Source organism: Oncorhynchus gorbuscha, linkage group LG02 (genome assembly GCF_021184085.1).
Source record: "Oncorhynchus gorbuscha isolate QuinsamMale2020 ecotype Even-year linkage group LG02, OgorEven_v1.0, whole genome shotgun sequence".
NCBI lineage: Eukaryota > Metazoa > Chordata > Actinopteri > Salmoniformes > Salmonidae > Oncorhynchus > Oncorhynchus gorbuscha.
The window spans coordinates 38,140,664-38,153,382 of NC_060174.1; the positions used below are offsets into that span (position 1 = coordinate 38,140,664).

The 12,719-nt window shown below is 42.3% G+C and overlaps 2 protein-coding genes across 4 annotated transcripts; both read right to left on the reverse strand.

Annotated features, from left to right (window-relative positions):
• tmem60 (transmembrane protein 60) lies at positions 1-1,713 on the reverse strand. The gene is made up of 2 exons (XM_046294101.1): positions 1,533-1,713; positions 1-1,089 (listed from the first exon to the last, which is right to left on the reverse strand). Exon 2 carries the CDS (start codon positions 1,013-1,015, stop codon positions 611-613), a length of 405 nt encoding a protein of 134 aa, XP_046150057.1. The 5' UTR covers positions 1,016-1,089; positions 1,533-1,713; the 3' UTR covers positions 1-610.
• Positions 1,714-1,879: 166 nt separating this feature from the next.
• Positions 1,880-12,719, reverse strand: LOC123992697 (proline-rich protein 5-like). Of its 3 annotated transcripts, XM_046294112.1 has the most exons (11): positions 12,359-12,719; positions 10,579-10,706; positions 6,234-6,359; positions 5,666-5,746; positions 4,964-5,012; positions 4,788-4,845; positions 4,453-4,544; positions 4,048-4,188; positions 3,683-3,821; positions 3,293-3,580; positions 1,880-3,135 (listed from the first exon to the last, which is right to left on the reverse strand). In XM_046294112.1, the coding sequence occupies exons 2-11, from the start codon at positions 10,704-10,706 to the stop codon at positions 2,876-2,878; spliced, it is 1,362 nt and encodes a 453-aa protein (XP_046150068.1). In that variant the 5' UTR covers positions 12,359-12,719; the 3' UTR covers positions 1,880-2,875. The 3 variants fall into 3 exon arrangements, with proteins under 3 accessions (XP_046150068.1, XP_046150089.1, XP_046150079.1); XM_046294133.1 differs by lacking the exon at positions 12,359-12,719 and having other exon boundaries at positions 6,234-6,557; positions 10,579-10,707; XM_046294123.1 differs by lacking the exon at positions 12,359-12,719 and having other exon boundaries at positions 6,234-6,586; positions 10,579-10,694.

Below are 12,719 nucleotides of genomic sequence, written 5' to 3' on the forward strand. Positions count from 1 at the left end.
TTGAGGAATTGTAAATATTTATTTTTGTGTGTGTTTCTCCGTGTCCACAGAAAAACAGATCCCTACCATTTAAAAAAAAAAAGACATAATGTTCACATATAAACCCATTGGACCTAATGGTCCGGTCCCAGTTATCTGAGAGTAACAAAGGCACATGCACAGATCAGTCAGTCTGTCAGGAGGTCCAGTCTGCTTATGAATACCCTGAATTCTCATCCAGAGTCCATCATGGCAAAGACCAACAAGGCTGCAACATTTCTTGCTGTATCACTAGGGTTAAATAAAGATTACATTTGTAAGCAGCATAAACCCATAAAATATATTGCCATATCACCACTCTCTCTTGTAGTAATCTCTCTTCTAGTGGTCTTTACATACTGTACTAGTGGATTAAACTAAATCAATTCCCTTTTCCATCTCCCCCCCATTCTTTCAGTCTTTGCTGTAGTGAAAATAAAATAAAAATTCATCTCCATATTCTTCAGTTCAGTTTCTCCTACAGTAGATTACAACAATCTCACATTCATCTCCCTTACAGACTAACTTGCAGTCTTTATATCCTAGACGGAGAAAATAAAATCAATCTCAATCTTTCTCCCTCTCCATCATCTCACTCTCTGCGGTAGTGAAAGACACTGTAGCCCAGCTCCACCATGGCCCCGACCAGCAGGGCCCAGAGGGGGACACACACCACACTGAGCCAGATTTCCATCAGCCTCTCCAGCCGGGCACACAGCGTCAGACAGAAGCCCAGCTTCAGCAACATGGCCACTAGGTACCACACCCTCCGTCGCAGGTTCTGCTGGCCTCCACGCGGGTCATAGCTGGGCTTGCACCGACCCGCCATCTTTACCACGAGCATGAGGATGAGGATGGTGTCAAAAATCCATACGGGGAGGAAGATGAGGAACCAGTTCCAGGGGATCTTGGAATCCAGTTTGAGGACCAGCATGATGAGGAAGATGAGGGAGAAGATCCAGGTCAGGAGGACTCTTTGGGCCAGAGACATTCTCATTTAAGGGATGGGGGTGGTGCCCTGGAGGGGGAACGTTAACACTGTGGCACTGGCAAGTCAAGAGTGAGACCAACCTGAAGATAGGAGACATACATGAGTGACATACACACCTATGGTGTGAGACAATACTAGCAAGCATACCAGATTGTACAGGTTGTGATAGGAAGATATAGCAATGTTGTCCTCCTGGCAATGTTAATTTTTTGTGTGGGTTGGGGGCATGCTAAACGTATGCTGTAGGTAGCTAACATTACCTACTGTAGCGAACTAGTCTCTTCAACGTGCAGTCTGAGTCTGCAAGCACACTAACGTTAATAACTAGTTGACACACTTCTTCTAATGGGGGATCATCATGATCAGATTATCTAGCTTGCGTTGGATACATTGCGATTTATATTTAGTCAAATAAATGCATGACAACAATATTGGTTAGAGAAAATAGCATTAGCTTAACAGCAGTTAGCTAGCTAGCTAAATCTAGCCGAACTAACATATGGCCAACCAACATTCTGCTTACCTGGATCGGAGGATTTGTCACCAAAGTATCTTTAAAAATCCATATTATAGAAAAGCTTGTATTTTATTGCACTTTCCGTTACGATAAAAACGAAAAGTGTCTAGGGGATCTTCCGGTTGTCGTTATTAAAAACATTTTTTTACCATGCTATTATCCACTAACTAGGATTGGCCATTCTCTGTCAATCATACAAAACAGTCCTCTGATTGAAGGAAAAGAAATACGTGTAATCGAGCATTACCGTAAAGTACACAAAAGGAGTTCATATTTGTTTAGCTCGGTCAATGGTATAAATGAAGTAAATGCACTAAATATATATATATATATTTTAAGGCAATAGAAATCTGTACTTAGCCATTAGAATTTTTATTCAAATCTGATATCACAAATGAATGATAATTACAACCTTGGATAAAAATGTCTCATTACAGATTGTCAAAAAAAGCTAAGTATTAAAAAACGGTTGAGGTAAAACATCATAAAAATAGCTTCAGTTAAAAAGCCCTTATTGAAATCACAAGTTAAGTTAAAAAGCTTACTTCACAATACCTAGCTGTCCTAAAAAACGATTTATTTACAGTTGAAGTGCCACACAACACAGTAAATGAGACAACACTAATTATCGTTAACCCTATGTTTCTCATCATAAGTAAACAGTAAACAACAATTACAGTTCAATATTTAGTTTCTATGGATAATACATAACATGAATGCTTTATGACCTTTGAAAAGAGGATGACAGACTGGTCCCATAAGTACTTTAGCCAACCTCTCTATCATTGTCACACCATACATGTCATGTTCGGCATGACACACAGAGGAAGGGGAACATACAGATGGGACAAGCCAGGTTAACACAGATTGGACAAGGCAGGTTCTTAGAATGAGAAGCAAGATGTGACCAAATTACATTCACATAGTGTATTTACTCCAAAAGCTACTTTTATCTTTTCATTTTATGGTAACTGCAGTGCTCTATGTTTTGTAGAAGAAAACCCAGACACAATCCAAGGGCCCACATCCAAGGGCCTACAAGGTATGGCATCATAGTGGTGAGAGTCAAGTTTCAAAACAGGCAAAACATAAGCATCCCAAAAAAGCAGATATATTCAGATCTAATCAAATGCTTAGAAAAATTAGTTTTTTCTCTAAGTAAATGTTGACTAAAAAGAGGCCTCTTGTGGGGAGAAGTATGGAGTGCACTTAACCATGTCTTTTTAGGTCGAGTTTGCCTCTCGCCTAGCCACTGATCTAAGGTCAGTTTAGCCTTTTGCCCCTAATGTCGAAGATAAGATATTTGGGGAGGGCAAGCTACCCATGATTCCCTTTACTCAGTGCTCTGCCTAATCTCCCGACCATATCTCATTGACTCTGAGCAGCGGGGCTGGGAATTCTATGAATATCCCATCTGAATCTAAGTCCAGGGACTCCAGCACCTGTCCAATGACCGTCTCCGGGCTGGAGGATCCGCTGAGTGGAGAGGAGGGGGCAGCCTTGTCCATGTCCGTAAGGGTCATTGTTGCCTCTGTCCCATGGAGGGGTCCTGGGGAGTGCAGGTGGAGGGGGAGGATGGAGGGGGAGGGGAGAGGAGACTCCATGGTTCCTGACAGAGGGAAGGTTGTGGGTTAGAATCAATCAGTCTGGCAAGAGTATTTTCTTATTTTTAATACTCTGGCAACTTTTCCATCCTTCGCCTCTGGAAGTTTCCAGTTTGTAGTGCATGCATAACGTAAACCTAGAGAGGAGGACAGATGACCTACCTCTGAACTGTGGAACCACACAGAGCCTGTTAGCAGAGGTGCTGGAGGTGGATGCGTCGGACCTGGACGCTATGTCAGCGTAGGCCAGCCCCTGTTCCTCCATGCAGGAGATGATCTCACAGGCAGAGTGGCGTCGGATGCCCCCACTGCCCACCGAGCTGACATCAGGGTCATACTCTGCCACGGGCGTCAGGAGGAGAGGGATGTTATAACTCTTAGAACGGACCACAGGGTTCTTAGATGACTGGTCCACAGGCTGCTTAGGCCAGCACCACTGCAAACGCTTCTCTGTGAGGGAGGGGCATAGTGTGTAAGAGAAAGAGAAAAGAAAGCAAAGGAGAGAGAAAACATAGTGGGAGAAGAGTGAACAGCGCAGTGTATGCTTCTTACCCAGCACACAGGAGCAGTGTGCCACGCTGCCATCTCCAGAGTAGAGACCATGGGTGCCCAGGTAAGGAGAGACCACCCTCTGGACCAGAGACTCCAGACGCAGGTAGTCCTCACTCACACCCCGCGATTCATGGACACCCTAGAGGGAGAGAGGGGAGAAAGGTCAGAGCGAGTGCGAGTGTGTGTGTGTGTGTGTGTGTGAGTGTGTGTGTGTGAGAGAGAGAGATAACGAGAGAAAAAACGACTCAAAGATATAAAGGGGAAACATATAAAGACAGAAAAAGAGAGTGAACGAGAGAGAGAAAAAGAGATCAAATAAGTGAGCGATAAAGAGAGAGAATGAAAGAGAGGCGTACTGTACCTACCTGCAGTATAAGCAGCATCTGTGTGACGGAGGGGGGAATGCGGGCGCGGGGCCGAGACAGAGCATCCTCCAGCTTCACACTCAGAACTATGGTGTTCCTGAAGTGGAGCAGAGCCAGCTGTCTCACATTGGGCTCCTTACCCTGCAGACAGGAGAGGAGAAGAGGAGAGATAGACAGAAGAATGGAGCGAAGGGTGAGGAGAGGGGGGTGTAACGTTATGAAAACGTAGCTTTAAATACCTGATAGAATAGTCTTATTTAATGTCTGCTGAGAAATACAGAGAGAAAGAGAGAGAGAGAGACAGAGAGATTGAGGGTGAGCAGGTTAGAGCAGCGTCAGGACAGAGTGACATAGAGACTGAGCCAGTGACAGCGAGACGAAGGAAAAGAGTCAGGGGATTGATACCTGTACTGGGTGAAAGATGGCCTGCAGCGTATTGAGAACATCACAGAAGAAGAAGTCCCATGTCTCTGCCAGAGAGTCCAGTGATTTCTGACCTGCACACCAACAGGAGGAACAAACCGTCTGCTGTTAGTAAGAGAATAATCTCACAATGCACAGCTGCTAGGTACTTACGGCCTCAGTTGATTTTGGCGTGTTAAACACAGAACATCACAGACCCTGACAAAGGTCATGTAAGCTTCAGTTCAACTCTTCTTCTTTGGAGCACTGACTGCTCTCTACTGTGTCACTCTGTAAACACATCTACTAATATATTAACAGTGAGACACCCCAAATACCTTCGTAGAATCTTATTTTGTCCCGTAGAATGACCATGCCCTTTGTCAGCAACTGGTTCTGAGGGACAGAGAGGTTCAATGAAACAACTTGATATTTGATAAAAATGATATTATGGCACAATCAGAAACAATCTATCTATGATATTATTTCACCATTTAACAGAACCATCACTTACCTGGAGGTATTCTGTGAAAAACGACCCCAGCTCGGTTTTCAATAGGTATCTGAGTAAACAAAGACAGGAGTTCATCCACTAGAGCTATAGGGTACATTTGACTAGTGCAATACACTGATAACACAAAACAGGCAAAAGCTTCAAAACCAACTATGTAAAATTAGATGATAGCATATTATTGGTTAAGTGCATGTATATTACTGTGTAGAATGTACAGTACATCTCATATAACTGCATGGTATCTGGGTAAGTGCAACCCAGCTTTCTCTTTTAAACGTACTGTTCATGTTTGTCTCCAGTGGTATAAGTACATGTTGAAACAGTGTTAGGAATAGACCCTATGATTGACTCAGCTCTCCAAGTGTGTGATGCGTGTGATTTCAGTTGTTTACTAGGCTATAATGGAGGCTGATATGACAGAACTGATGGCTCTAATGTCAGGTCTGGAAAGATAATGAGACATCTGGCAAGGCCACATGGCTTCACACACACACACACACACACACACACACACACACACACACACACACACACACACACACACACACACACACACACACACACACACACACACACACACACACACACACACACACACACACACACACACACACACACACACACACACACACACACACACACACACACACAAATACCATGTTAGCAAACCAGTGTGTGTGTTTGTTAGTGTTTAGAACTCACCTGACACCTTCGTTGAGGACATAGAGTTCATTGTCAGACAGACCTTTCTTCTGGAAGACGGCAATGACAGCATTGTGGATGCTAGTGAACACACACACACACACACACACACACACACACACACACACACACACACACACACACACACACACACACACACACACACACACACACACACACACACACACACACACACACACACACACACACACACACACACACACACACACACACACACATCAACATGTACTGTTTAGATTACATTTACCCATTAGATGATAGTTCATATTCATACAAATGTAGAATCTTAATTTGAACGTGTTTGCTAAAGCAGGAAAACAAATGTGAGTTATTATATGGATTATAATTAACAAACATTATTGTAGGGGTTGATGTATTTTTCGTAAGGGAAATTTGAAATGTCTAAGTGGAAATTATAAACTTAAAATACAATACATGTTTTAAAATTCCTGCATTGGAGTAAAGTTATCCTGCAAGAGGGTGATCAAATGAAGTTCCTACATCTGTAACAGGCACAGACTACATGCATGGTCAGGCTGCAGCATACCTGTTCCAGGTAGCGTTGGCCCCGGCCCTCTTCTGTTTCTCTCCTCTCTCCTCCGGTGATCCCTTCTCACTCTTTCCCAGTTCACTGAGACTGGGGGAGCTCATCAACTTCAGCCTGTGTAGAGTCCTCATAAAGGCAGAGAGGAAGGGAGAGAGAGAGAGAGAGAGAGAGACGGCACACTAAGTATTGAACTAAAGCAAAGACTAGAGATTGAAATACTAGAAGAGAATGAAAATAGGGGAGTAGAGAGAGGGCATGTGAAGAGAAGAGAAGAGAAGAAAGAAAGAGTGCAATGTGAAAGAGAGAAAGAGAGACATCTGGCATCTGGTCGAGGCAGAGACCAGAGCAGAAGACTGAATGAGAGAGTGAGGAGAAGAGAGAGAGAGGAGAAGAGAGAGCGAGAGCGCGAGAGAGAGAGAGGAGGAAGGAGGGGCTATCAGAGCTGTCCTTTGCAAGGAGTGGGCCATGGTGTGACTTTACTCTCTCTCTCTCTCTCTCTCAATTCAATTCAAAGGGGCTTTATTGGCATATAAAAAACATATGTTTACATTGCCAAAGCATGTGAAATAATTAAAAGTGAAAAGAAACTAATTTAACAGTAAATATTGCACTCAAAAATATTTTTAAAAGATAAAGACATTTTAAGTGCTATATTATCAGCTATTTACAGTGTTTTAGCAATGTGCAAATAGTTGTAGCACGAATAATGGGGGGGGGGGGATAGACAAACAGATATATATATTGGTGGTATTCATAGTGTTGTTTGTGCTCCACTGGTTGCCCTTTTCTCATGGCAACGGGCCACAGATCTTGCTACTGTGATTTCACATTGTGGTATTTCACCTAACAGATATGGGAGTTTATCAATGTTTGATTTGTTTTCAAATTCTTTGTGGGTCTGTGTAATCTGTGGGAAATATGCATATTTAATGTAGTCATTTGGCAGGAGGTTAGTATGTGCAGCTCAGTTTCCACCTAATTTTGTGGACAGTGGGCACATATCCTGTCTTCTCTTGAGAGCCAGGTCTGCCTATGGCAACCTCACTCAATAGCAAGGCTATGCTCACCTACTCTGTACATAGTCACGGATTTTCTTAATTTTGGGTCTTTCACAGTGGTCAGGTATTCTGCCACTGTGTACTCTCTGTTTAGGGCCAGATATCATTCCAATTTGCTCCATTTTTTGGTTGAGGCTCTCTCTCTTTCGCTCTCTATCTCATATACACATATACTACACTGACACTCCAACACACACACACATACTGCATTCGCTCACACACACACACACACACACACACACACACACACACACACACACACACACACACACACACACACACACACACACACACACACACACACACACACACACACACACACACACACACACACACACACACACACACACACACACACACACACACACATATATATTGACACCCTACATACACAAACACACATACGCTGCTACTATTCTGTTTATTATATATCCTGATTGCCTAAGTCACTTTTACCCCTACCCACAGGTATATGATGTACTACCTCAATTACATCAACAACCTCGTACCCCTGCACACCTGCTCGGTACTAGTACTCCTTGTGTACAGTCTCGTTATTTCCTTTTATTTTTAGCAAATAGTTGTCTTACTTTTTAGCTCTGCACTGTTGGGAATGGGCTCATAAATAAGCATTTCACTGTAAAGTCTACACCTGTTGTAAATTAAATTTGATTTGATGACAGTGTCTAAAGAAATTCTACACCCCCTTGAACTTTTTTCACATTTTGCTGCTTTAAAGTTACATCTAAAAGGGATTAAATGTGACATTTATCCTATAGATCTACGTAACCTACTCCGCATTGTCAAAGTAAAAGAAAGTTCTAGAACATTTTCCAAATTCAGAAAAAATTAAACTGAAATATCAAAATTGGAAAAGTCTCCACTGCGCTGAGTTAGTACTTGCTGGAAGCACCTTTGGCAGCCATTACAGCAGGGAATCATGTGGAGTAAGATTTGACCAACTTTGAAGAACTCTTAGGGCAATATACACAACCGGTCAAAAGGTTTAGAACACCTACTAATTCAAGGGTTTTTCTTTATTTTTTTTACTATTTTCTACATTGTAGAATAATAGTGAAGACATCAACACTATGAAATAACACATATGGAATCATGTAGTAACCAAAAAAGTGTTAAACAAATCAAAATATATTTTATATTTGAGATTCTTCAAAGTAGCCACCCTTCGCCTTGATGACAGCTTTGCACACTCTTGGCATTCTTTCAACCAGCTTCACCTTTACTGATTTTCTTTTTTGTCTTGAAGGAGTTCCCACATATGCTGAGCACTTGTTGGCTGCTTTTCCTTCTCTCTGCGGTCAGACTCATCCCAAAGCATCTCAATTTGGTTGAGGTCAGGGGATTGTGGAGGCCAGGTCATCTGATGCAGCACTCCATCACTCTCCTTCTTTGTAAAATAGCCCCTACACATCCTGGAGGTGGGTTGGGTCATTATCATGTTGAAAACCTAATGGCGTATCGCTGCAGAATGGTGTGGTAGCCATGCTGGTTAAGTATGTCTTGAATTCTAAATAAATTACAGACGGTGTCACCAGCAAAGCACCCCCACACCATAACACCTCCTCCTCCATGCTTCACGGTGGGAAATACACATGCGGAGAACATCCGTTCACCCACATCGCGTCTCACAAAGACACAGCGGTTGGAACCAAAAATCTACAATTTGGACTCCAGACCAAAGGAAACATGTCCACCAGTCTAATGTCCATTGCTCGTGTTTCTTGGCCCAATCAAGTCTCTTCTTCTTATTGGTGTCCTTTAGTAGTGGTTTCTTTGCAGCAATTCAACCATTAAGGCCTGATTCACACTGTCTCCTCTGAACAGTTGATGTTGAGATGTGTCTGTTAATTGAACTCTGTGAAGCATTGATTTGGGCTGCAATATCTGAGGCTGGTAACTCTAATGAACGTATCCTCTGCAGCAGAGGTAACTCTGGGTCTTCCATTCCTGTGGCGGTCCTCATGAGAGCCAGTTTCATCATAGCGCTTGATGGTTTTTGAGACTGCACTTGAAGAAACTTTCAAAACGGTTGAAATGTTCCGTATTGACTGACCTTCATGTCTTAGAGTAATGATGGACTATCGTTTCTCTTCATTTCTCTTCGTTTCTCTTTGCTTATTTGAGCTATTCTTGCCATAATGTTGACTTGGTATTTTAACAAATAGGGCTATCTTCTGTATACTCCCCTACCTTGTCACAACACAACTGATTTGCTCAAACACATTAAGAAGGAAAGAAATTACACAACTGTAAAGATTAAAAAGGCACACCTGTTAATTGAAATGCATTCCAGGTGACTACCTCATGAAGCTGGCTGAGAGAATGTCAAGAGTTTGCAAAGGGTGGCTATTTCAAATATAACATATATTTTGATTTGTTTAACACTTGTTTGGTTACTACATGATACCATATGTGTCATTTCATAGTTTTGACATCTTCACTATTATTCTACAATGTAGAAAATAGTAAAAAGAAAAGAAAAACCTTGAATGAGTATGTGTTCTAAATCTTTTGACCGGTAGTGTATATCCATTGTTTTTATAAAAATTGCTCAACCTCGTTAAATTTGGCTGGGAATAATAATAATAATAATATATGCCATTTAGCAGACGCTTTTATCCAAAGCGACTTACAGTCATGTGTGCATACATTCTACGTATGGGTGGTCCCGGGGATCAAACCCACTACCCTGGCGTTACAAGCTCCATGCTCTACCAACTGAGCTACACAGGAATCATTGTTGGACAGCAATATTCAAACTTTGTCTCAGATTTTCAAGCAAATTTAAGTCAGGACTGAGACTAGACAACTCAGGAACACTCAACACGTCTTGGAAAACCATTCTGTTGTGTCTTTGGCATTAACATTTGTGTGCTTGTCTCGCTGAAAAATAAAACTATCCCAAGGTTAGGTTTTCAGAAGACTGAGGTGGGTTTTACTCTAACCTGGGCTTTGCTCCTTTCATATTGATTTTGATCCTAACAAACCCCCCAGTCCCTGCCGATGACAAGCATACCTATAACATGCCACCACAATGTAATTCTGCCCTATGACACCCATCAATTTCTTTCAAGTTTCCAGTTAGTTCCATGGTAGTTGTACCAATCAGATTGTAGGGCAACTCTCTGTAGCGCCATCTGCCATCCACTACATAAGGAATGGGGCTAGGGGTTGATTTCAGACTGGCTATAGCTTTATGACCAACCCCATAAGAGGGCTAACTAGAAGGCACATTTTGAATGTTAATCCTTTGAGTTGATCCTCACCTTCTGATTGGATGATGATTGCTGTCAATATCAGGGCTTGGGGGCGGGGCTGAGAAGGTGGTGAAGTTGAGTGACAGGGGTCGGGGGGAAGGGCGAGAGCTGTGCCTCCGACGGAGTCCATCCAGCATCTGCCAAAAGAACCATTGAGAAAACAACAACATAAAATGCATCAACACAATTAACTGCAAGAAAACCTTGACTCACCAGGGTCTTATTATTCAGGTTGGGTTCAGGTTTCAAAGTGACAAATGCTCAGAAAGAACCGTAATATACAGAACAGGCATTTCTCTTCATCATGCAGAATAGGAACTTGATTGTGTCTGTCAGCTCTATATTTTATAGATTATTATTATGTCACAGCAGCTAGCCAACCAGGAAACATTGGGCACATGGAAAGAGAGAGAGAGAGCAGTCCAAACCACAGTGAACTCTGAACAGCCTGGTATTGGATGTTCTCTCTATCACTGGATAGTGTTGCTGTAGCAGCCTGTCATTTGAGAAGTGTAACAACAGTGGTATTTTGAAATCAAAAGGGTGTTTAAGGCTAACTCACTGCTAACTCAAACTCATTCAGTCTACATGCACGTACACACACACACGCATGCACACACAATAGAAATACAAGGGTTATTTTTAGTTTACAATATTTTGCATGCGATGTGTATTCCATTGATAGTATGTCAAGGTGTCGTCCAATGATGTGACAAATAATACTAGTGCGCCATCAGCTGGTTATTGGGAAAACTACACTCTAGGCGCTCTGTTAATTTAACAAAGAGCATCAATAAAGAGTTGTTTTGATCCTAAAAACGTCATGCAGTGGGCATATTACACAGGTCTAATGCTACCCAATAACCAGGCCTCACTGTTGTGTCTGCACAAAGGATATTGGTACATAGGGCTGTTGCAATTTGTAACGACATTTCCTAAAAAAGACATAGTAATTTTGTAATGATTGAATAGGAGCCTACAACCCAAATTAAAAAAAAAAGTAATTCACTCAACTAACAAATCCTACTCCCAATGGTACCATTTACTTAATGTCATACTGTAGCCTAATAATTGTGACTGGAGATTACAATATGCAGATGAATCTAATAAATAATACTAGGAGGATCCAAGCACGTCTGGGGCTGTCCAGAGGTTGGGGCAATGTGTGTCAGACTATGGACATGTCAGGTGTGTATTCCCTTTGTATGGCAGGCGTGTGTTGTTGTCTCTGCGTAAACTGGTCGTTGGAGCAGACGCAGACTCCACACACACACGCACTCCCTTCGGACTGTCTGCCCCGCATGCCACGCCAGTCTGGGTATTCATTTGGATATTCTGCATTTGTTCTTGCGGAGCGGCTGAGGTCCCCTTTCTTCCATAACAATCTAGAGATCGATCGCTTTCATTTGAAAACGAGGGCATTTACCTCGTTAATTTATGAGAACCATGAGACTACACAATAATATCCTTGCTTTATACGATATTTGATGTGTACAGCCTACACAAAGGAAATATATTCCAAATATATCCCCATCATAGAACACGATGGCCATGTCACAGGGAGGAACGTAGCCTACATTACAGTGCGTACGTGGAGTAGACAACTTTAACATGTGCTACAGGATATGCAAACAAACTAGCCCATGTAAACAATGCGACAGTAGACTATCTTAGATTTCACAATCAACAGACGCCCATACCTTAAAAATTAGACTATAAATAGCCTACCCGGTAGGCTATCATTCAAAGTTCACTCTACACACACATCCATAGCACGCTACGTACTCACCGTTCTCTCTCCTGATCGTGTTGCTTATAATATAATGATATGGATATCATATATGGATGATCACTAGCATTGATGTATAGCCTATCAGCAATAAACACCATAGTCTATCTCATTGTTGATTCCCAGTCTGCACTGACCAAACAGCCATTGGGGTGCAGATGTGGGGTGCGCCAGCGACCTATGCTGCGGGAGTCATTCCATGAGCATGCATGCTCGCCCCCGTGTTGTTTTGACGAGATCTGATCCACTGGACCAGACGCCTTGCGTGTTTTGCGTCTGTTGGTGCTTTCAAGACAACTCGGAAACGCGGAATCTCCGGGTTTAACTATACGTTTTTTTTGCGTAGAGAATATCTATTGGT